Source organism: Pinus tabuliformis, chromosome 9 (genome assembly GCF_031772625.1).
Source record: "Pinus tabuliformis cultivar Carrire ecotype Pingquan chromosome 9, CPIR1, whole genome shotgun sequence".
NCBI lineage: Eukaryota > Viridiplantae > Streptophyta > Pinopsida > Pinales > Pinaceae > Pinus > Pinus tabuliformis.
In genome coordinates, this window is record NC_142307.1 from 1,346,842,133 (window position 1) to 1,346,867,203 (window position 25,071).

General features: G+C 39.4%; 1 protein-coding gene across 6 annotated transcripts in view; it reads left to right on the forward strand.

Annotated features, from left to right (window-relative positions):
* LOC149153497 (uncharacterized) overlaps window positions 1-25,071 on the forward strand; it is a 746,732-nt gene that overhangs the window by 363,265 nt on the left and 358,396 nt on the right. For all 6 annotated transcript variants that reach the window (XM_089440793.1, XM_089440790.1, XM_089440791.1 and 3 more), the window contains one exon: window positions 4,885-4,976. In XM_089440793.1, coding sequence (XP_089296919.1) covers window positions 4,885-4,976 — 92 coding nt within the window. The remainder of the gene's footprint in view (window positions 1-4,884; window positions 4,977-25,071) is intronic.

Sequence of the window (25,071 nt, forward strand, 5' to 3'; positions counted from 1 at the left end):
CCTCGCTAAATAGATTATCCCAAGAGCTAGCTGCTAGCATATCTGCATAACTTTCCCTGTTGTCTTTGAAGGCCTCACATTCTAAAATGAAATGTTTTTCTGTTTCCACTTTTCCGAAAGAACAAAAAATGCATACTCTTTCCTCCCACACTTCCTTTGGCCTTTTGCAGCGCCCTGTTTCACAACAGAGTTGATGAGAATTAGTCCTTAACTAAGCAATAAAATTTTGGCTCTCCAAGAGATATTGGCCTCTATGTATGCTTTTGGTTGATGACTATGAGTGGGATTAAACACTTCAATATAGTAATTTTTCTTTCTTCCTAGATCCTTATCCCAAGTACGCTTGTGGAACTTTTTCATAATAAAAGCTTTTATCTCTTTGCTGTTTATGGGACACGCGTTCAAGCAAATACCCCATTTACTAAACCATTTGTTATTTTGCTGCATCCAAGTTTTTTTTCTCTTGCACAATCTATCATTAAAGACAACCTTAGGCCATCTACCATCTTCCATTTGCTCAATTTTTTTTTAATACCTCATGACTCGCACCATAGCAATTGCTTCAATAGGAGCAGTGCTTGTTTCACTTAACAGATATCATAAGGAACTACACTTCTAATTTTAATTTTGTTTGTAATCAAACGCTTATGAATTTTCTCAATTTGTCTCCATTGCATGTCGGATGTACTATTGGCCCATAGTTCACAACCATAGAGAATCACTAGAATCACTAGAAGCCATAACTCCCATAACTCTGCATCTCCACCCTATTTTGAAAAGCATAAAATGCTTTCCAACCCCCCAAAGTTCTTTTCTTTCTACAACTATTCCAACTTGGATTTTTGTTGAAGTCAATTCCGAGGTATTTGTAATCCGCAACTTCTTCCAGAATGTTGCCTTCAAAGTAGAACTTATGTTGGTTATGTTTTCTTTTCTTAGAGAAGACCACTACTTTCGTTTTGCTGATATTGACTTGCATCCCCACACTTCTACAAAAATGCTCAAGGGATAGTAAGTGCTCTTGCAAACCAAGAGCCAATTTAGCAATCAGAATAAGGCCATTTGCATACAAAAGAAGCCTTATAACAAACTTGCCCAAATAGATACCATCACCCCCTTGCGAATTTAAACACTCCTCAAGCTTGTCGATATATAGACCAAAAAGGGTAGGAGATAGTGGGCAACCTTGCTTGACCCTGATATCCCTTCTAAAACTTTCAGAAATGCCTGCTAAAGTTTTAATTTTGACTTTCACCTCTTTATATAGCCTATGCACAGCTGCTCTCAAATGTTTAGGAACCCCAAGTTCCTCCATTCTGTGCCAAAGCTTCTCCCTAGGAACTGAGTCAAACGCTTTTTTGAAATCAACAAAGCAACAAAATACTTTTTCTCCCAAACTTTCTCAATGATGTGCCTTAAAGTTATACAAGGATCAACTGTGGAATGTTTAGGTCTAAAACTTGCTTGCCCTTTAGCACGCTTATCTCTTTCTTCTTCCCACTTTCTAATTTTGTTTTCTAGCATGCTTCCAAATAGCTTTGCAAACAAAGGGTTTATCATGATGGTCCTATAATTGGAGGGATTACTGACGTCACCACCCTTGAAAAGAGGTATTGCCAAACTTGTTGTCCAATCTGTGGGGAGCCCTTGTTGTATGATGTTGTTGAAGACTTTTGTAATGTGAGGTGCAAGAATCTTTGAGCCCCACTTTAGATATTCTGCTTGGAGTTCAGCTAAGTCTTTTGCTTTTCCAACACCCAACTTCTTGATACCCGTCTCTACCTTTTGTACTGTGAAGAGTTCAGTATTAGTGTTGACCAAGGGGGGAGGGTCAACCTTGGGAACCTGCTCATAGAGTTGTCTTGCATAGTCAAACCATTTAGACGCTGTAATATTATTTCCAATTTATATCTTTTGCGGTTGGAGCTCCTTCCAAAATAATTTGGGATTATTTTTCCCAAGGAAGATTAGCTCTTCCCTCCTTGAAACCATGAAATCGACCTTTTTCTTTCTTAATAATTGCTTGTAAGCTTTGAGCTTTATGTTATCCTTGTTTGACTCTTTCCACATTCTCCTTGCCTTTTTGCATTCCTAGTCAAACCAAGCATTAACCGGAAAGCAATTTGTTTTAAACTTCTTAATTTTTTCTCTTTTGCACTTTGCAAGTGCACATTGAATTAAGTGTGTTAATTCAGGACTATGAAGGTTGTGAATTGTAATTTTCTGCTTCTCGAAGAGCGTCTCTAGCGTCATTTTGAAGGTATTACAATTTTCTAGGGTCAAAAGAATTCTGCCTTGTGGGAGATTTTGTTGGACATGCTGAATTTTTGCCTTTAATTGTTTCCTTCCAATCCAAGAGAAACATAAATAAATTGGCTTGTGATCTGATTTCAAGTCCCACAGCTGATCTTCAATCAAAACTTCCTCCATTTTCTCACACAAACCATATGAGCAAATTACATAATCTACCACACTTGCTCCATTGTAAGTATTGGAAGTGAAATTACCAGACTTTGCCCATCTAGTCAAGCCATTACAAATGACTAAATCAAAAGCCCCACATATGATTACTTTCCCACTGATGATTACTTTCTTCTGTAGGCCAAATAGGGTCAAAATCATTTTTACAACAAAGAATGCTAGCTTGCTCACTTGCAGTCCTAGCATTGAAATCACCCACTATAAGGACTTCTCCTAGCTGCGAATATGTTGCAATATCCGCTTTTAAGGCTGCAAATGGATCTTTGTGGTCAAGCCCTCTACATTTGTAGATTTTTGAAACCTGCGGCACAAAATAGCATGCTGTAATTCTGATGTGGTTTCCATTTTCTGATATTTTAAACCAAATGAATTGCTTATTTGAGTCTTCTTTTTCTAACTGAATGAGATGACCTCCTTTTTCTCTTACTAAAACCATGATACCCCTGTGCCCTTTTCCATTCCCTGTGTCCTTGTTCCACATTGTCGTCTTCCAGTAGCCTTCAAATAGAGGTGTCTTGCACTGTTCATGCTCATGTGTTTCTATGAGGCAAATTATGTCTCTATCTTCCGCAATAGGCCCTAACCCAAGTCCTCGTCTCCATGGGTAACCTCTGCTGTTCCAACAAACTAATCTTAAGGAAACCTGGGTATGACTTGATTGCTATTTATCTTGACATGCAAGACTCACATTTGAGTCTTTGTCCCTGCTTTCCCATACTGACCTTGCTTTCTGATTTCCTATTGAAGAGTTTGTTGCCTCTTCTTTATTACCATCTTGCTGCTCTGTTTTGGAAGGAGGTCCAAATCATGCTATCACAGCTTTGCCTTTATAAATCCATGCTCTCTTGCCGTCATCTCTTGCTGCCCTAACCGTTAGTGTTTTGAATTTTCCCTATATCATTGGCAATAGAAGAAAAAGTTATAAGACCAATGTACACTTGCAGAATTGTTAATATTTCATCAATTGTTTTATGTTGCAACTATTACTTCAACAATATCCAATAGCATCCAATTTAAGAATTTTACTTCTTTAATTAGCCAATGACAGTAGAGCAATATAGATAGAACAATTATACAAATGCACAATGAAAGATAACCAAGAGACAAGAGACACAATATTTGGTCAATGACCAGCGAAAATACCCACTAGGGGGAAAACCCTTCACAAATCTTCTTCTATTAGATTGTCTTCAAATGTTCAGCAGAGAGAGTACATCATCCAAGAGTCAAAGTCAAACTTTGACTAGCCAATATCCAAAACCAATATCCAATCAATCTTATGTCAAATCAATATACCAATGTCAAAATGATGAGGAAGAGTCAAATCTGGTCAACTGTTGAATCTGCAAAAAGTCAACAGCAGTTGACTGCCCTAACCAGTCAAGTCAACAGCAGTCAAATCATGGTCAAATCTGCTTCAATTTAATTCGGTCAAAGCCCAGTCAATGTGGCCTCTTTTGCTGGTCAAGGATCAGTCAAAACAGCTCCAAAAACTTTGGTCAAACTTGGTCAATGGAGAGAGAAAAAGTACAGCTCTGTTCTGTGGTCAAACCTGCGGTCAACAGCAGTCAAACTTCTCAAAATTCCTTGGTCTTAGAGCCCAAAATTGTGGCCTGATGGGACAAACCTTGTCCAAGAAAATCGAAGTCAAAGGTCTCCTTTAGAACCTTGGTCAACGCAGGTCAAACTTCATCTTCAGAAAAGTCAACGCTGGATAAAGGTGGTCTAGCTGCTTCAGAATTTCGTCCTTCCTTCCTCACTGAATTCAGCCTCCTTTCTCAGATCCAAAACCCAAGAAAACCAAGCCAAACCAAATGCCCAATCATCAAAAGTCAATGATGCCAAAGAGAGAAGTCAAAGATGTCTCCAAATCGTCGCAAGTGTGAAGAAGAATAGGCTGCCCCAGACCTGTACGTACTATGAACCAATTAATGAAGGATATAGAAGAAATGGTTGTTTTGATGATGTCCAAATGAGCCATGAGGTCACTTGTATTTATATGCAACTTGAGGGGTGCCATCTTGTCCTTGAGAGGTGCCATTTGACCCAAGGCCAACCTTGACAATTTTGTACTCGTAGGCTTGACTTCAAAAATCCACTTTCTCTTATCCAAATTGAGTGCTTCAAAGTCAATTTTGGTCCTGTTGGAAAGAGGAATTTAATGCAATGCCTGGAATTTGTCACTGAGCTGCCAAATTAACAAGAAGCATAACTGGGTTGTTTCCACAAGTCAACTAGAATGTGTTCAGAATTTTAGGAAAAACTCCTTGACTTTTGCTGAGAGTGTGAAAAGGGTCCTTGATATTATTTTGAAGTGTTTCTGCAACCAGTATGTTGATTGAACATGTGCTTCTAGATGATTTTTTGTGTAAATCTGGACTGATAGATTGTTTTCATGAGCAGGCTCAAACAGAAATTGGATCAAGTGGTATACAGTCCATCAATATTGATCCATCTTGTCAACATCAGTTGGCATTTCATCTTAGCAATGGATGGTAAGTTTCTATTGTGTGTAGTTTTCCTTTTCTTCTAACTTTAAAGCTGAAAATTTTTGATGTGTACACTAACTGCATGCAAATTGGTGTTCGTTGTCATATTTATCAACTTTTTTTTTTTTTGGCAATCAAGTAGAATACAATAAATTGATTTTGATCCATCTTTTTGGTATCAGTGGGCATTCCATTCTATTGCTTAGATGATTTCAATGTATGGACAACTACCATATAGACGTGTTGGGGTTGAATACCAAATGTATCAGTTTGATGTTTCAGCAAAATGACCAATTCAAAATTGTTGGACAAGTGCGTATGAAAGAATTTCATCTTTATAAAATGCACAGTTGTCAGGGGGCATATGTTATAAAGCAATTTTTGGCAACAAACCCATCAGTCAGGCTTAAAATATTTGAAGTAGTACTTGGCACAAAAACCTCTCCATGATACAAGGCACAGGTCAAATGTGCTTGTGGCCACAAAATCTAGTAGGCATAGAGAAAAGCCTCACTAGGTAGTTCTAGACGTCACGACAACAAGAGATTAGCTACCACTGTCACCTCAACAGCCTTTCTTCAGCTGTTTAGTGGGATTCAACTACAAGGGAGGCTTCCCTAAAAGGATTGGCTAAAAGATATTCAATAAGAATGGCTCAAGGTGAAGGATGAGGCCTATTAGTTGGGATGTAGTACCAGTAGAGCCTAGATGGCCAATATAGTCTTTACTAAAGTTCAAGCACTCTATTCTTAGATCAATTAAGTGAATTATAGGGCTGTTATAAGTTAGGGTTTTGCAGAAGATTCTCAATGATTGGGCAAGTGATGTCATATAACATCTGGAAGAAAAAGTCTTATGGATAGATCAACAAATGATTAAGACTTTCAATTAAATTTGAAGGATCTAAGGGTTAGAATGATTTTTTTATTGCTGAAATTGCATAAAACAACAATAGAATGATGATATCAGCCCTAGAAATAGGGTTTAACATGCAAATAATGACAGATTTTGTTTTCAGGCAATTAGTCAATGCAATTCCTATTTACAGAGAAATGGCAAATCAAAGAAGAATACATTTTTAGAAATATTTTATATAAACCTTAACCCTAAATATCTAGAAATTAAGAGAGAGGAGGAGATTTTATTAAAGAACAGGGTTTGATCAACACCATTTTGACTAGTTCCTTGTTCTAAATGGGAAAATGAAGTCTTCTAGGTAAAATTCAATGAGAACGTCTTTGTTGAAGAGGGTGAGATGACTAGGGCATCCACTTATAAACTCTATTGGCTTTCATAGTTAGAGTTCTCTTAAAGGATTCAAGGAAAACAAATTTACATATCAGAAAGCAATGTCATTTCTAGATAAATTCGACAATTTTAATCATGGCGCATGTGTCAAAATTCCGAAACTCACAATCCTATTGCAACAACTGGAAATAATTCTCCTAATTGTTAAATTAATTATTAACAATTTATTTACTCTTTGCTACAGAAAATACTGAATCAATCACATTGCAATCTACACAAATAAACTGCGGAAGAAATAAATGTTGGAAGAAATACGAGCACACACACATAAAATGACAGTTATTTTTGAACCAATGTCCCCGGAAAAATCTAACTTGGGAAAATTGGTGCAACAACTGAGGGTTTTATTATTATGCAACAGTGAAATAATATGAGTACAACTGGATGCCGAAACGGGCAATCCTACAAGAAAAACTGGCAAGAAAAATTTAGTGAGGAATTTCCTCACTCCACAGGAAAATTGGAGCTTTGACCTCAACTCAAGTTGAGCTGTGCAAATTGGTTCTACATAGCTACTCCGTCACCCTAACACAGTCACTTCTGCACTCGGCTCGAATCAGCTTCTCCTCAAGCTGTCTGGTCTGTTGTTGTCTGGGAAAATGTCTCTCCTGGCCTATAGATCCGCCACCGATCCTTTGGCAAAACTGTGGATCCAAAAATCAAATGCACGGTTCCAATTGATTTCTGGTAGCATCGGATGTGCTGTAAGTCTCAAATTTTGTAGAGAGGCTTAGGCACATGTATTCCAAAGAACCCAGAAAGTGTTTAGAGAAATTCCACCTAGAAACAATTGTATTAAAATGATTAATTATTTTTAATGGGACCCTAAGTCTAAACTTAGGAAAATAAAATAATTAACGGTTATTAATCTAACTGTGGGTGTAACTTCTAGAAGAAGACGAGGATCAAGCATAAATGATCTTAGCCATTGATTAACCTCTAATCTGGGCCATTGAATATCAATAAGGAGATTATTTAAGGAGGCTTGAGGGTCACATGGAAGACACACAGTGAGTTTAGAACTTCAATATTTTGAAGCAGAGTAGCTGCCAGGAGAATTTCGATAGTGAGCTTGTGCAGAGAGGGGTAGAGAAAGTTTGGTTGGAGGATCTTCTCCGAAGCTAAGAATACTCAGCAGAGAGGCAGAGAGACAGACAAAGGAGGCAGCGCAGAGGGCAGAGAGGGTGACATAGAGCCAGGAAGGGCTCACGCAAGCCCCACACAGAGCAACGCAATGACTTCTAGAGCAGAGGTCCGAATTTGCTGAATGAGCTAACGTTTCTGAGCCGGGAAGGCTAGAAAAGGCTTCTGAAGGTAGATTGATTCTCAGCTGGGCTGACGCTGTGACTTGGAAGCTAACACAGGGCCCATGTAGGGGCAGCGCAAAAGTATCCGGGGAACTCATAGTTCAGCGGCCAGATCAGCCGGGATCAACAGTGTTGAGTGAGGTAGTTTCACCAATCTTTCTTGCTAAGTGATTTTCTCTGTAACTAGATTGTTGGGAGGGCATCCAGAATTGTATTCAGAATACTTATGCATAATAATAAAAACCCTCAGATCCACTACTCCAGTTTTCCTGCGTTGGGTTTTTCCCGGGACATTTGTCCAAAAAATACTGTCACTTGTGTGTATTTTTTTCTATTGTTCTGTTCTTGTTTTGGGAAAATTAATTAATTAAGTGAAGGCTACAGTTGTGTTAGCTTTGATATTTGCTGTAGGAAGCAATAAATAATTTGTTTCAGTAATTAACAAATAGGAGAAGTTTAATCAGTGGCTACAGTAGTAGATTTGGGTGGGGTTTTCGAATTTTCACATGGTATCAGAGCAGTGCAGGTGAAGCAAGAAGAACAGTGCCAGAAAACCTAGCACTGAACAGAAGAGGGAGATCGAAAAAGTTGCAAGAGGCAGCAGTTCAAAACCCTAGAGGGTTTGTGCAGTTCTCGCCGGAGCACTGAATTTCGAGGCAAGCTCTCTTTTAGTGAGTCAACAGAGAGAAGGGCTACCAGATTGAGATCTTGTCGTGGCAGAGGGAGCAGTGCTGAAGCTGCAGCGTGAGGAGAAGCTGGTGCAACACAGTCTTTTCTGCAGGCCGTTCTGCTGGGCAGAAAGACGTTAGAAGAGAAGGAAGAAGCTCGGTTGAGGGAATTTCTTCGTTAGAGGACTTCCAGCCAAGGAGTCCGAATTCTCACTTGCTGAGAAGCAGGCGAAAGGGGCAGATCTACAAGCTCCAGCAAGGAGTGCGTAGGGCAATCTAGTGTTGTGCAAAGGAGAGAGGAGGTCATTCGATAGGTCTTGTGGTAGAAATGGTGACCAATGGCTTGAGAGATCAGGATAGGTTGGACAGAGCATCCAACTGTGTCGTATGAAAGGCTAGAATTTCGTTCCTTCTAGATGAGCATGCTCTCAAGAGATATGTCAATAGCGTGGTGGTTGTGCCTGCAGATGCAGGTCCGTTGAAGAAATACAAGGTAGAAATAACGAAGGCAAAGTGTATGATCCTCGATGGAGTGAAGGATCATGTAGTATGTCACATCGCTAGCAGAGGGACTGCTAAGGAGATGTGGGATGCATTGTCTATGCTGTATTAGGGATATTTCGAGCAGTGTAAGATGTACCTTGAGTAGAAAATAAGATCTGCTCAGATGCAGAAGGGGGAGCGTGTGGATCCATTCCTCATGAAGCTTCAGGAGACCCGAGATGAGTTGTCAGCTGTGGGGTCTACACATCAAGATTCCGAGTTGGTTAGATTGGCCCTCAATTCTGTCTCAAATGAGTGGCAAGTTTTTGTCCAGAGTATCCTGGGCAGGGCGACTTTGCTGAATTGGGATGATATGTGGGCAACTCTCAAGCAAGAGGAGCTGAGAAGAGATCTAATCGAGTGTAATCTTGACGGAAGCAGCAGCAGTGGGTCGAAGCCCAAGGAGGAGGAGGAGAATGCAACCCTTGCATCTAAGGGGCAGCAGTTGCAGTGGAGGCGGAAGAAGGACGTCTCGAAGATAAAGTGCTTCAGGGGTCACTATGCTACATAGTGTCCTCTTAGGAAGAAGGGAAAAGATGAGAAGCATGATTCGAAAGTTGCGCCCACGAAGATCGAGGAGGAGGAGTTCGCCATGACAACTGAGATACCTCCAGGAGGGAGGTGGACTAATTTGGAGCTGTAGTTCGAAAGAGCTATAGATGGGCAGGATCCTTGATAAGCCCACATCTTGGATCAATTCCTTGCTACGGGAGCCCAAATCAAAAGTAGCAGGATGGACTAGTGTCGGATGGTGCCGAGGAGTGTTGGAGAGACAGTTGTAGTGTCTAGGAGCACCAAAGATTGGGCAACGCAAAGCAGAGTTGGCAGTAGTGCAGATGGCACAGACCAATAGTTAGCGACAACACAATAGATTCAGAGGGTCAACACATAGACTAACAATAGTCAGGCTCCAATATTCACATGGTATCATACTAAACACAATTAATTTAGTAATTTGGGATGTTTTTTTTCCATTGCTGATTGAGTAGCAACAATAATTTGCAGTGCAGTGGCAGTTGGTAGTGGCAGTTCCAGCAGCAGCACAGATGCAAAATTTCAGATGGAGTTGCAGTACGGATGCAGTGTTGACAGTGGCAGGGTCAACAACAGTACAGATGCAACATTTGCGTAGCAGTTGATGGACAACATGGCAGACATCAACAACGCAGGGGATGATGTTGTGAAGTCGGTGTGATGGTTCAAATTGAAGGCATTGCTAGAGCACATTCCTCGCTAAGAGGGAGTGTTGAGTTTTGGTAGCATTAGATGTGCTCTAAGTCTCAAATTTTGCAGAGAGGCTTAGGCACATATATTCCAAAGAACCTAGAAAGCGTTTTGGAAAATAAAATAATTAATGGGTATTAATCTAACTGTGGGTGTAACTTCTAGAAGAAGACGAGGATCAAGCAAAAATGATCTTAGCCATTGATTAGTTTCTAATCTGGGCCGTTGAATATCAACGAGGAGATTATTTAAGGAGGCTTGAGGGTCACTTGGAAGACACATAGTAAGTTTAGAAGCTCGATTTTTTAAAGCAGAGCAGTTGCCGGGAGAATTTCGATAGTGATTTTGTGTAGAGAGGGGCAAAGAAAGTTTGGCTGGAGGATCTTCTCCGGAGCCAAGAATACTTAGTAGAGACACAGAGAAACACACAGAGGAGGTAGTGCAGAGGGCAGAGAGGGTGACATAGAGCCAAGAATGGCTCATGCAGGCCCCACTGAGACTAGCGCAACAACTTCAGCGCAGAGGTCCGAATTTGCTGAAGGAGATGACGTTTCTAAGCCGGGAGGGTTGGAAAAGGCTTCTGAAGGCAGATCAATTCTCAGCTGCGTTGACACAGTGACTTAGAGGTTGGCGTAGGGCCCACGTAGGGGCAATGCAGAAGTAGCCAGGGAACTCACAGTTCAGCTGTCGGTTCAGTCGGGATCAGCAGTGTTGAGTGAGTTAATCTCACCGGTCTTTCTTGCCAAGTGATTTTCTTTGGAACTAGATTGCCAGGAGGGCATCCAGATTTGTATTTAGAATACTTCTGCATAATAATAAAAACCCTTAGATCTGTTGCACCGGTTTTCCCGCATTGGGTTTTTCCGGGGGCATTTGTCCTCATCAGATTTCATATGGAGAAAATAGAATTTCTTATCCCATTCAAAATTCAATAGACATAACAGTTTTCAGGATCAATAGGATTGTGGCATTTCATTGGATTATATCATGTATAAGGGCATGTGATTGGCATTTAATCAAGAGCACCAAGCCCTATATGTACCCCAGTGTTGGTGTTGTTGATCTTTGAACTCATTTGTCATGGCCTTAGCAATTATGTACCCTTCACGCAAGTCAAAATCCTTGATCAGACATGTTAAGCTTTCTCTAGCATATTATAAGGCTTGGATTAGGCTGTTTGATCAAAATTAGGCAATGTTGACTAATATCCTTATAGAATTGAGGTAGAGGCAAAGGCTAGACAGGAGAAGGGGAATCTAGATTCTAGACGGTTGATGCTGGAATAACTTATCATTGCTGTACAATGGATGCCATATCTATCTTGATTTATGTAAAAACATGCATGTTTTCATGTCTTCTACAACTAATTTGGTATTTTGGATGTTGTTTTAATATAAATGCAAATATATATATAAAAGAATGTTCAATGAATTAATTCACATAGAGCAAACAGCTCAATAATAATACAAAGATATTTACAAGAATAGAAACATTAGGTTTCTATGTAGAATATCGAACAAACAGTTTCATCTAAGAAACTGCTAAAAGAATAAGAATAGAAACATCTAAAAGACTGAGCATTACTAAATAGAAATATAGAGATATATTCTAATACCCTCCCTTAATGCTCAATCTATTTACAACACCAATAGACCCGCGAAATTTTACAAATTTATCAGGACCAAGAGGCTTGGTAAAGATATCGGCGGGCTGCTCTGTGGTGGGAACATAGTGCAACTGAACTGAGCCGTCTTCAACCAACTGTCGAATGTAGTGGCAGTGAGTTTCCACATGCTTTGTTCGTTCATGAAAGACAGGATTCTTGGCAAGTTTGAGCACTCCCTGATTATCACAAAACAAAGAAGTAGGCCCTGTCTGAAAAACATGCATATCTGCAAGCATACGACGAAGCCAAACTGCCTCACAGGCTGCCTTAACTGCTCCCCGATACTCTGCTTCTGTTGAGGAGAGAGCCACAACCTGTTGCTTCTTACTAGTCCAAGTAACAGCTCCAGATCCTAGACTAAACACATACCCAGCTGTAGATTTACGGTCATCAACCGAACCGGCCCAGTCAGAGTCAGTGTAGCCACTGAGAGTAGAAGTGGAGCTGTGAGTATATAAGAGTCCATAATCAGAAGTACCACGCACATATCGTAGCACCCGCTTGGCTGCTATCCAATGATCAGCTTTAGGAGCTGACATAAAGCGAGAAATGTAGCTTACTGCAAAACTGATGTCAGGTCTGGTAGCAGTAAGATAGATGAGACTGCCCACTAATTGCCTGAATAAAGTTTCATCCACAAGAGGAGAAGATGACTGTGCTGAAAGTTTGAGCCCTGGTTCCATAGGAGTCGTGGCCGGTTTGCAATCCTGCATTCTGAACCTTTCCACAAGATTTTTGGCATACTTGGACTGAGAAAGAAAGATCTGATTTTCAGTCTGCCATACTTCAACCCCCAGACAGTAATGAAGAAGTCCCAAGTCTGTCATCTCAAAAGTTCTGCATAGATCTTGTTTGATCCCATGGATCAAATGTGCAGAGCTGCCAGTAATGATAAGATCATCCACATAGACAACTACAAACAAGATATCATCATCAGTATGCTTGATATACAGGTTTGCATCAGATGGACTCCTCTGAAAACCTTGATTTGTCAGATACTGATCAATTTTTATGTACCAAGCCCGAGGAGCTTGTTTCAATCCATAGATAGCTTTAACTAACCGACACACTTTCTGTTCTTGACCAGCAACCTTGAATCCTGGAGGCTGCGTCATGTAGACTTCTTCTTGGAGATCACCATTTAGGAAAGCACTTTTTACATCCATCTGATGAACTTTCCATTTGAACTGAGCTGCTAGGGCAAGCACAAGCCTGATAGTACTCATCTTGGCTGTAGGAGCAAAAGTCTCCTCATAGTCTATGCCTTCCTGCTGTGAAAATCCTCGAGCCACAAGCCGAGCTTTATACTTGTCTAAGGTTCCATCAGCTTTGTATTTGACTTTATACACCCATTTGCAGCCTATGGGTTTTTTGTCTGCGGGAAGATCAGAAAGAGCCCATGTGTGATTCTTTTGAAGACTCTGAAATTCTGCTTTCATAGCCTGTTCCCACTCATATATACCCTTAGCTTCTGAATATGTTTGAGGCTCAAAAGTACTGTGAAGGTTAGCCATAAGAGCAAAATTGACTGAAGACTGTTGTCTGTTCTTATGCCTAGAAGTTCTACCTTCAAGGAGCTCATCATCCCGGAGATCACCTATGGTTTTAGCCCACCATTTTGGCCGAAGAGAAGAAGAACCAATATCAAGATTAGAGGGACCAATATCAGGAGGAAGAGAAGCAGGCTCAAGAGCAATAGGGATAGCAAGAGGGGGATTAGCTTCTGGAGGAAGCTCAGATAGAGTAGTATCAAATCTTGATGCTACATCATCCCTCCCATCAGATGAACTGACTGGAAGAAGAACACTGTGAGGCGGATCCTCAGAACGCTGCTCAGAAGAAGAAGACTGAAAGAATCCTCTGTCTTCATCAAATACTACATCTCGACTGAAGCTAAGTCGACCAGTGGCTATATCTATCAGCCTATAAGCTTTGTGATGATCACTGTATCCTGTCATCATGAGTTTCTGACTTTTGGAATCCAACTTAGATCGCTTAGCCGATGGAATCCAAACATATGCAACTGAGCCAAAAACTTTGAGATGACTGATTTTAGGCTTACGACCAGACCACACTTCTTCAGGAGTCTTCCCTTTAACAGCCTGAGTAGGGGATCGATTAAGAAGATAAACAGCAGTAAACACTGCTTCAGCCCAGAATTTGTTTGGAACACTCCGGTGTTGTAACATGGAACGAGCCATTTCAACAACCGTGCGATTGCGACGCTCGACAACACTGTTCTGCTGGGGAGTGTAAGGTGTGGTGAATTGACGTTTGATGCCATGAATATCACAGAAGTTGGCAAAAGCTGAGGAACAAAATTCCCCCCATTGTCGGTCCTAAGGGTCATGATATTACAACCAGATTCGTTTTCAACTAAAGTTTTAAACTTCTGAAAGGTACTAAGAGCATCAGATTTATTTTTTAAAAAATACACCCACATCTTTCGACTGAAGTCATCTACAATAAGTAAAAAGTATTTGCAAGCAGTTATAGAAGCTGTATTCATAGGACCACAAATATCAGCATGAAGTAACTGAAGTACCTGGGATGCGCGCCAAGATTCTCCATTTTTGAATGATGACCGATGTTGCTTTCCCGCTTGACAGGCGCTGCATACTCCCAACTGCTGAGTCTGAATATCAGGTAATCCTGACACAAGTCCCTCCCGAGAGAGCTGAGAGAGATACTGCATATTGAGATGCCCATATCGCTGATGCCATAGAGTACTGATGGGAGAGACACGAGCTGCTAGTGCCACTTCTGGAAAGTCACCGGTGTCAAGTAGCCTGTATAGACCATGGTCCTCGAGGCCAGTAGCAACTGTCAGACTGGTCTCCCTGTCAATGATGGAGCACTTGTGTGCACTGAACATAACATCAAGCTGAGGAGAATTCCTCATAATCTGACTGACAGAGAGCAGATTAATCTCCATACCAGGAACATAGTATACATTTAGAAATATGAGCGTGCGTCCACCAGACTGAATTTGAACTGTACCCCTGCCAGCAACAGTGTACTTTTCACCTCCACCAAATACAACTGAGTCACTGAAAGGTGAAAAGTCAATAAACCAGTCACGCCTGTGAGAGAAGTGGCGTGATGCACCAGAGTCAATGTACCATGCAGAGGAAGGTACATGTTCTGAAGACCTTTTAGCCATAAAGGCGTAAAAGGCAGAATCTGTCTGCTCGGAATGTTCTGCAACATTCGCTGTCTGATGTGACCCTCCCTGTTTCTTTTGTTCAGCAGCAATCCTCTGCCTGCAGTCTTTCTTCATGTGACCGAACTTGTGACAGTAATTACACTGTACACTTTTCTTCCTGTTAGGATCAAAAGACTGAGATGATCCTCTCTGCTGAAAAGACTGAGAGGACTGATATTTTGCAGCAAATGCATTTTCCAAGGGCACTGATGAAGTACCACTACCAAACTGCTATTTCCACCTATCTTTCTGCAGAAGTTTGGTACATAAATCTGAAAACTTCAGATCAACATTTGTAATGTTAAGTGTTTCAATGAAGTGTTCATAAGATTTTGGTAGACTCTTCAGGGTAATGACTACCATATCTTCTTCCTCCATGGTCCGACCAATGGCGTCGAGCTGATCTCGAATGTCTTTAATTTTGTTGAGATGTTCCTGTAAAGACATATGTTCATCCATCATGATGGAGAACAACTGATTTTTGAGAAAAAAAGCTCTGCTTTTATCAGATGTCTCATGCAATTCTTTCAACTGTTCCCAGATTTCAGCAGCTGTCTTGCCAGAAGGGATCTGAGGTAACTGATCATCAGCTACAGAGAGCTTGAGAAGCATAACAGCCTCTCGATTTCGATCATCAAATTTATCTTGATCGGTCCCGGCTGTACCTGGACGAAGCTCTTTGCCCAAAATGAGTTGATCAAGACGCCTGTACTCAAAAATGGTCAGCAGTCTTTGTTTCCAAATGTTATAGTTGCTGCCATTAAACCGTTGATTTCCTTCTAACATCAGATTGGTAAGTGTGGCCATTTTCACAAAGAGAATACAAAAGTATGACACACAAGAACAATGTAGCTGACTGCTTATGCTGGTGAAAATTTAAAGAACGGACTTTCCGCTGTCTAAAACAATAGTAGGACTGCTAATACAGTTCTGAGAATACAGTTTGCCACAAGAAAATGCCGGTCTACCATAAGAGTATACTTATGCAATGTCAGATATAATGAAGACTGTCAGGATCACAAAAAAAAAAAAAAAATTTCCACTGATTGGTAACCCACTGCTGGCAATCAGAACCATACATACAACAAATACAAATTTTGAAATACGGACCCACATATGCTGTCTCAGTTTCAAGCTTACACTGCTGGTAAATACCACGGATATATTTGGCCCACAAAACAAATACGCAGATCTGAAAAAACGATCTATGCTTCCGGCAACCACCACGGATGTATTGGCCCACGTGAGCTTTACGTCACGTCTCAGGTATATACGTCTCAGGTATATACGAGTTTGAAATACGTGTCACGGTATCACGTCTCAGTATATACGTCTCTTGTCTCAGGTATATATCTCAGGAATGAACCACGGTTTTCAAGTATCCACGGTTCTACAGCATAGATTAACCACCTGCGAGATTTATCACACACGGATGACAGGATACGTTTTGACGTATTACAACAGGTTACGTATCAGATTAAAAAGCACGGGTTTCAGATCAGAGTTTGACTGAGGCAATATAACGGCATTTGCACAGGTCATAGCACACGCGTATATCCACGCGAATTACAACATTGACAGCATTTGAGAATAACAGGTTTCAAATATATCCACGGAATGAGCCACAGTTGGCAAATATATATTCACGGATCGGCAGAATATATCCACGCGTTTCAAAAAGAAATATGTATTGACCACGGGTTTCAAATATCTATCCACGGGATTGAAATATAATGACCACGGGTTTCAAAATATATCCACGGGTTTTAAAAATATATATTAGCCACGGGTTTCAAATATCAAGACGCCTGTAGTGATATCCACCTCTTATCTCATAGCATAGCGGATATAACAAAAAATAGTGTGCATTTCCATCTACGGGATTTTGACAGAGTTAAAATGAAAACCACGGGATTTTGACAGAGTTGAAAAAACCACGATTTTGCCTGCAGATCGAATTTTCAAACCACGACTCTGACTTTCAAGGATGAGTTTTGAGGGAAAACACCTGGATCACGATTGCTGAGGAATTCCACGTTGTGGTCGAGTAGCCGCCAAGCGAAGACGAAGATAGCCGGATTCCGCTCCCATGAAAACAGTCACCGCCCCAAAGTTATTTTCTTAAAAAAAATCATGCAAGGGAAGAATCCATTTCTGTATCGAGATGGACGACTGTAAGCTTTTATCACAGCGAGCAAAGCCGAGGCTAAGACTCAGTGAAGGCTGCTTGGCTTACAGAGGGCTCGACCTTAGAAAGGACTCAAGAGATTGCGATGCAGATAGAATTACTGTTTCAAGAAGAATCTCTTAACCTTGCTCTGATACCATAAAAGAATGTTCAATGAATTAATTCACATAGAGCAAACAGCTCAATAATAATACAAAGATATTTACAAGAATAGAAACATTAGGTTTCTATGTAGAATATCGAACAAACAGTTTCATCTAAGAAACTGCTAAAAGAATAAGAATAGAAACATCTAAAAGACTGAGCATTACTAAATAGAAATATAGAGATATATTCTAATAATATATATCTATATCTATATCTATATCTATATCTATATATATATATATATATATATATATATAGTATTAGACGCTTCCGAGACGCTTCGTTTCCTAGATTTTTGGGAAATGACTGTTCCGTGGCCCCACTTCCAAAAAACGTCCTCGCTTTGTGTAACGTTGCTCTAGAAGCTCTACCCAACTTATGGCACTAAAACTCTATGTTCCCTAGCAGTTTCGAAATTGCCTCTAGAGGCTATTGCATTGCCCCACATTAGCCTCACTGTGGCTCACTTGCCTCTCTACAAATGCATTCACTGAAAGTGGAATCCTTCTTCCAACTTCATTGCCCCTGCCCCTCTCTCACTGCTTCGATCTCACTGGCTCTCTCTCCGGAAAATGACTACTGCTACTCTAGAAATCGATTTACCAAGAAATCAAATTGCTCTAGTGTTTTCTCCAAGCCCCATCGACTTCTTCTTATAATCCTCTATTGAGACTTCAACGACCAATATTAGATGTTAATTGATGGCTAGGATTAACTTGAAGTCGATCCGTGTGAGTTTATAGAACATTCACACCTTAACTTAATTAATTCTGATTAATTAGTCATAGTCCCTAAGTTTAAACCAAAGAAATATTTAAAAACTGACTAATATTTTAATTAAGTCATGTCTAGGAGGAATTTCCAGAAACGATTTCTGGGTTTTGGAGATCTCATGTATTCTAGTCTCTCCACAAAATTTCAAGGCTATAACACATCTGATGCTACAAAAACTAACAGCTTGTAGAAAACCTACTTCATAAATGCAACATGCAGAATATAGATAATATGCAATAAACTTACAAAATTCTCACAAGAATCACTTCAATCAATCTAGGAAACCATCTTCAAGCAAAGTTCCATCTCCTAGAGAATTTTTCTCCACAAATATCACATTTCAACTAAGTAGAAGAGAGAAGGACTAATGTTTACTCCCAAAGAGAGGAGAGTGTGATGAGTGATTGATGATGATAACATGAAATAAGGCCTCCTCTATTTATATTAGGTCCAACATGCCTTATTTTCATAATTTTACAAGTAAAGCTCTAAAACAAGATTTCTTAAGTGTTCAACAAGTCTAAGGACAAAAGCCAATCTTAGGATAGCTCAGAAACATGACATGACTACAAAAAATAGGCCACACATGTGGGAAATAGTGACCTTTGTTCCCTGCTCAAATGTACTTAGCAGGGAACTAGAATCCATTGCGCAATGGACAAGGCACCAATAAAATTTTATTAGTTTAGAAGTCATCAAGGTATTTTTCTCCTTTCTCTCTCCTCTATGCAAATTCTATGCTGCTCAAATGTACTTAGCAAGGAACTAGACTCCATTGCTCAATGGACAAGGCACCAATAATTTCTTTTGACTTCAGAAGTCATCAAGGCATTTTACTCCTTTTTCTCGTCTCTATCTTCTCTCTCTTCTTCTATGCAAATTCTATGTTGTTGTGGGTCAATTGTAGTAAAAGAAACTAGCATGATGAATTTATGTAACAAGCTTAGACCCTTCGGACTTCGTTAGTAAGGAAGTCACTATAGAGTGTTTTTTTCACTTGATTAATTATTTTCGGTTTTCAGTGATAAATAACGAGTCGAGTTTTTTCACTCATTACCTCCAATGTTAGAGTGCATCTTAATAGATGGGCCTTGAGTGTGTTTCTAGGTCGAGGGTCAATGTATATTACCATGCTAGGCATTTCCTGGAGTCTTACAAAATTGCATTAGGTATTTTTTGGATTTTTTAATAATTAAATATTTCCTATAGAATAGGGATTTTTAATTAAATTTGTATGTAATAATTAAAGAGTGGCACAAGGAAATATTATATGGGATGTGAGTACTCAAAATTCATACTTAGAGTACTGACATCATCCTAGTACCCGATTTGGGGTGGAGAAAACAGACAAGGAAAATAAGTCATAAATAAACTGGGGACAACCCAGAGACATGTTTTGAGTTGACTTAGTGACTCCATCACTTAAGTGACCCTGCAAAGGAAGTTTGAGTTCAATGTTGATTTGGAGGCCACACGAGAGGGTTGTGTTCATTTCCATGTGGAGGCCAAGTCAACTGCTAGAAGAGGGGATGAGTTCCTTATTTCAAGTAGGCTGGGTTCCCTCATTTAAATTGGCTGCTAGTTGACTTTTTACAAAGCTGAAATTAGACTTTAGTGAGTCACGAGTTAGGGAGGCATTTGGCAGTGCCACTTTCCCTCCTATCGTGGATTGCTTCCTCATGACAAGATGCAACCCACATTTGGCATTACGCTGCCCCACGCAGTCAATCTTAGAGGCACTACATAGGCAAATTTTACAATAGTTGGGCAACTAAGTTAACGCTTGGAGATTGTTAAATTGACGACTCAGGGACAAATTCCTTCTTTTGGACAACCTTCCTTATCAAGAAAGACCCCTACTAGCCCTTGGAAAAATTTAATTTGGTCAAGGAAAAATATTATTCTTAGTGATGGAACCACATGTGCACAAAAGTATAGGTTGGCCTAAAGGTCAAATTGGGTCTTCTCCAACACATATAAATACACATCATGTCACATCACTTTGGAGTATCATCAACTCATCACTTCTTCTCTCTTGATTGATTTGATTTGTATAGGATTGAAACTAGGAGGTCTGAGATCACACATGTGAATGGAAGGAGTCATTTCTGTTTTTTGCATTGACTTTCTGATTGGGACAGTTTGACCAACCATTGACTAGCTTTGACTTCTTGTTTGGCTTGGAAAATTTCAATTTTGTAAGGCCAAATTGATTGGGGAAGAAGCCGATCTTTTCTAGGCAGTTTGACTTGGGTTGACCACAAACCTTGACTACAGTTGACTGCAGAAAATTATGAAGTTTGATCAGAGGATTTCTCTCTCCTTTGACTGACCTTTTGGTTACTATTTTCATTGGGTTTGATCAAGCTTCGAAGGCCACATTCTTTAATTGTTGATCAAACTATTCTGGAGGCACTCTCACTGTTGAATGTTGATTGGTTAGGGCATCTTTGACTGTTGTTGACTTTGTACAAAAATGTTAGACTCTGACTTTGGATTAGATTTGACTTTTGGGCTCATCTCTCATTAAATATTGGTTAGTTGAATTGGATAAGTCAAAGTTGTTAACCTTTGACTCATTATTGATGAATTGGAACGTTGTATCTCTCTGCTAAACATTTGATGACAATCTAATAGAAGAAGATTTTTGAAAGGGTTTTCCCCCTTGTGGGGTTTTTCTCTGGTCTTTGACCAAATATTGTGTCTCTTGTTATTGCTCTCGGTTGTTTTCTATTGTGCATTGGATTTACTTTTCCATCTACAATTGCTTATTGTTACTGGAAGATTGAAGAAGGGTGGAAAAAAAAAAGTTGGGGTAACTCATGTACCACGCTTGCTCCCTCCTACATCTATACACCCAAATGTGTGGGCATCCCTCATCATTACCACCTTTGAACCCATGGCATTTCACATTGAGACCCCTGTATCCCAATCCACCTCATCATTATCCACATGACCCCTATCACTTGAAGGATGTACATTAGACATGTCTTTCCCTTTAGGGGTTGGGAACACCTAATAGGATTGTTTATTAGCCACTCTTACCTATGGAGGTAACACCATTACATGCCCAAAGCCCAAAATTTGGAAGGGAAGCTCATTATGAAGTCTCATTTGTGCCCTGGATTAACAAGCTTGTTTCACTTAGATGTACTAATGAATTATTGTACCTGATGGTGAGAAGATGCATTGGATCTTATATGTAATTGGCAGGTGGTTTCATCATGGGTTGGGCAACTTAACTGGGGCCCAAGCTCACCAAAGGATCATATTGACACTTGTAGAGGATGCGTTGAGAGCCATGGGACTCCATCATTTGATAGAGCATTATCTCATCTCATGGGCACCCTCAACACCTTTAGCAGTTTTTTCATTGCTTGACATTATTCATGAGATGATGCACTTGGACCAGTGTAGCCCCTAGCCCGCTTAGCTGTGTACACATGGTTTGGCGAGTGATCCAAGGCCTGGAGATTTATCGCACTCTTGAGACATGGGAGGGCAACCACCATTGTCAATGCCCTCATTTGGTGTAGTCTATAGGCTTATCTTTCACCAGGAGACTTGTCAGACCAGTGTTTGTGCCCTATAGCCACTTTGGAGCACCACATGATGAATTGCATGGACATACAGGGGCCATCCCCTTGTGCATCATTTATGGAGCTCTCTCTCTCTCCCTCTCTCATTTTGGCACTTTGAGGACTCAACATGGCCTTGCAACAAACTCATTTCATCATGATGTCATCATTTCAGCCTATTATTGGATGATTTATTTATAATTTTGGAGCTACTTGGTGGGCTTGTCACCAAGATTTGTTATTTGCATATCATTTTATAATTTTTGGGGCTAATTAGGCCTGTTGACCACTGCATGTCAACTAACCCATAGCTATACATTTTTTCGCGCATGGATTTCCATCATGTCCGAGCACTCAGATGATCCACAGATTCATCATTATCAACTACATGTACACTGGTGTTTTGTAAACCCATTCTCCATTTTGTAATGTAAATGATCCTAGTAAGACAAATGCATATAACAACCTAGGTAAATTAATTTTTCTGATGATGATTTCTATCCTAGGAGGATTTTAATCTCACTGATTCATGTGTGTTTTTAAAAAAGGATGTTGGTAAAGTCTTTCCTCTAGCCTAACCCCAAAGCTAGGGTGGATTTTGTCGCCAGGGTTTTAAATGAGTCCTAGTGTTATTTATCGAGTCTCTGTAAAACTAATTTGAGAATAATTCTAACTATTTGGTTAGAATATTTTATTACAAGTCACTTAATCTACTAGATCATATCTTGTGTCGCAGAAATGGATAATTATTGAGGGTCTATAACGAATGGGTGTTCCCCCTTTATGGGTTAGAAATGTAATATTTCATGTAAAAAGTATTTAGTGCATGGTCATAGTTAGACACCATGGCTAAATATTAGAGGGTTGGAAAAATTAATAATCCCCTCATGAGTCAATTAATTAGAATTTCGGGCTAAAATAAATTAAAATGCTAAAGCCAAAAATTTAATTAATTTAGGTCCTAGGAAAAATCAAATTCTCCAACATTTAAAATTCGCAGGTTTTAAAGTTCCTAATTTTTGGAGGTCCCGAACCAAGAGAATATTGAAAATTTCAAGATATCTTGAACCCTTGGATCATAGTAGTTAAGTCAAAGTCAACGTTTTGCGGCAATTAACTCAAAAGAATCATTTTTGAGTTAATTAAAATGAAATTAAAAGTGAAATTCGAATTTCCTCAAAACTTAACTTTATCTCAATAGGGAAGATTAAAAATCATTTGATTTTCATCAACAGTTGAGATTGCTTTGATGGAGATCAAACCAACTAGTCGTTGGAGAATTTTTCTATAAATGGGAAGCCTCTCTCCATTATTTGGATCTGATTTCTAAATCGTGTACTTGCTCTAAGAAATCTCTTGTAATTTTTTTTTGGTTAATAAAAAGAAAAGAATTTAGGGTTTTGGATCGTGGTGTTCCTCTTTTAGATTTATGTGGTAATATTGTTCTTAATACTTTGCTACTTTTATTTGCATTTGTTGGTCAATAGCCTTTGAATATTGATCTGTGTATAGGTATCTTGCACAAATTTTTGGGTTTATAGAATATCATTTTAATTTGATTGAAGTAGCAGGAATATCTATTTCTTGATGATCTTATAATCATTTTTAAATATCTATTACTCTAACAATCAAATCTAAGTGTGTGGAAGTTATCATTCAGGATTTGGGCGTTTGGGGAAGTCCTCAGCTGGACCAACTGACTCTCAGTTTACAGAATCTAAAAGAGCTCATTGTCTTTTTAATTTCTGAAGTCATTTTATAGAATATTTTACTTGCAGGGTTTTTCTTGGGCTTGTGCCTTTTTAAAATTTCAAATTTATTTCTAAATATTGTGCAAAATTTGTTTAAATCTGACTAATAGAGGGCTTTGATCTGCAGATCTGCTAGATTTGTAAATAACAAATTTCTATTTCATTGGGGTTCTAAGTATTTCATATTTTTGCAAATACATGTTTTGGGTTTTTATCTATTGTTCGTGCAGGAACAACTTCTGAAGATTGCAGGTGATTTTTGTGGATTCCAGAGAAAGATTCAAGCCTTGGAGGGCATCTCCATTTTGTTTGCAGGTTGAGGAGAAATTTCGAAAGGATCATGGGCAAATTTTTTTAGGGCCCTGAGGCCCTCCTCTCATTTTTGGCCTCCCTCCTTCACGGCAGCCCCTCCTCCTTACCCCTCTAGCCTTACTGCTTCCACCCTTAAGCCTTCCCTCCTCACCAAAAAAATTGTTCCTAAATTTTTTTAACAAATTTTTTAAATATTTTTTTTTCAATTTTATATATATATCTAAAGCTTGCCATTTAGAATTGGAGGATCTCCAGTGATTCATGCAGCAGACCTTCAAGTGGCTTGAAGCCACTAAGGGCGGACTGGTGCACACCCTCTAACCTAAGTTGCAGGAAATGTTGCTCAGGGGTTTGTTTCCAGTTGGAAATGAAACAAAAGCGAGGAAACTCGTATAGTATGGCCTGGAAACTCGTTTTCGGACGTACTGGCCACGTTCCAGTGTTAAACGGGCCAGTACGACCGGAAACGAGTTTCCAGGCCGTATAACAGAGTTTCCAATTAACACTTGACATTTTCTTTTATTTTTTTTTCAATTTTTTTCACTTCTAATTTTTTATTGGGCGGCTAAAATATCTTCTGGATGCATCTAGATGCCTCTCTAAAGCTATAAAAAAGAAGGTTTTTTTGAGTGGGGCAACCTAATGTTCAAGCCTATGGCTCTAGTGTTGATATGCAGTTCATGGTAATGTAAAATTCTTAAAGTAAAAGTGACATTCGCCTTTATCTTTCATTTTCATCCTTTTACTTAAATTTTTAACATTACCATGAAATGCCTCAGGATGTTTGAGAATGGTTTTGCCCTCATTGGATTTTATATGGAGAAAGTAGAATTTTAGATTTCGCTCGAAATTCAACAGACTTATCTGTTTTTCAGGATTTTAGGATTGGGGGGATTGCAATGTTTCCATTGGATTTTGTCATGTACTAGGGTATGGAACTTGTATTTAATCAAGAGAACCAATCCCTCTATGTAGGGGAGACTCCCAATAACCAAGAGCACCTAGGGTACTAGGGTATGAAACTTTTATTTAATCAAGAGCACTAAGGTCGTTCGACTATGTAGGAGGTGACTCGCAATCAAGTACGAGACAAGAAATTAGAGATTTCTCATGCCTGATTTTGGATATTGCTATTTTCATTATGTGATCATTCATGAGTAAATGTGATGTAAATTTAGAGACTTAAGTTTATGCATTGACAATTGACAATTTAATCATAATGTAATAGATTAGAATGTATCATGTATGCTTTATGATTGCACGTATTTCTTAAATGTCCAAATATATATATATATATATATTGCGTTTCCTTGTTTCCAAAATTTAGGGAGTGGGAGGGGGCATGTTCCGTACCCGTTCATGTTTTGGAAACTCGTACTTGTTTCTCCATATCATGCAACTTAGCCTCTAACCTTTCCTCGTTCCATTTT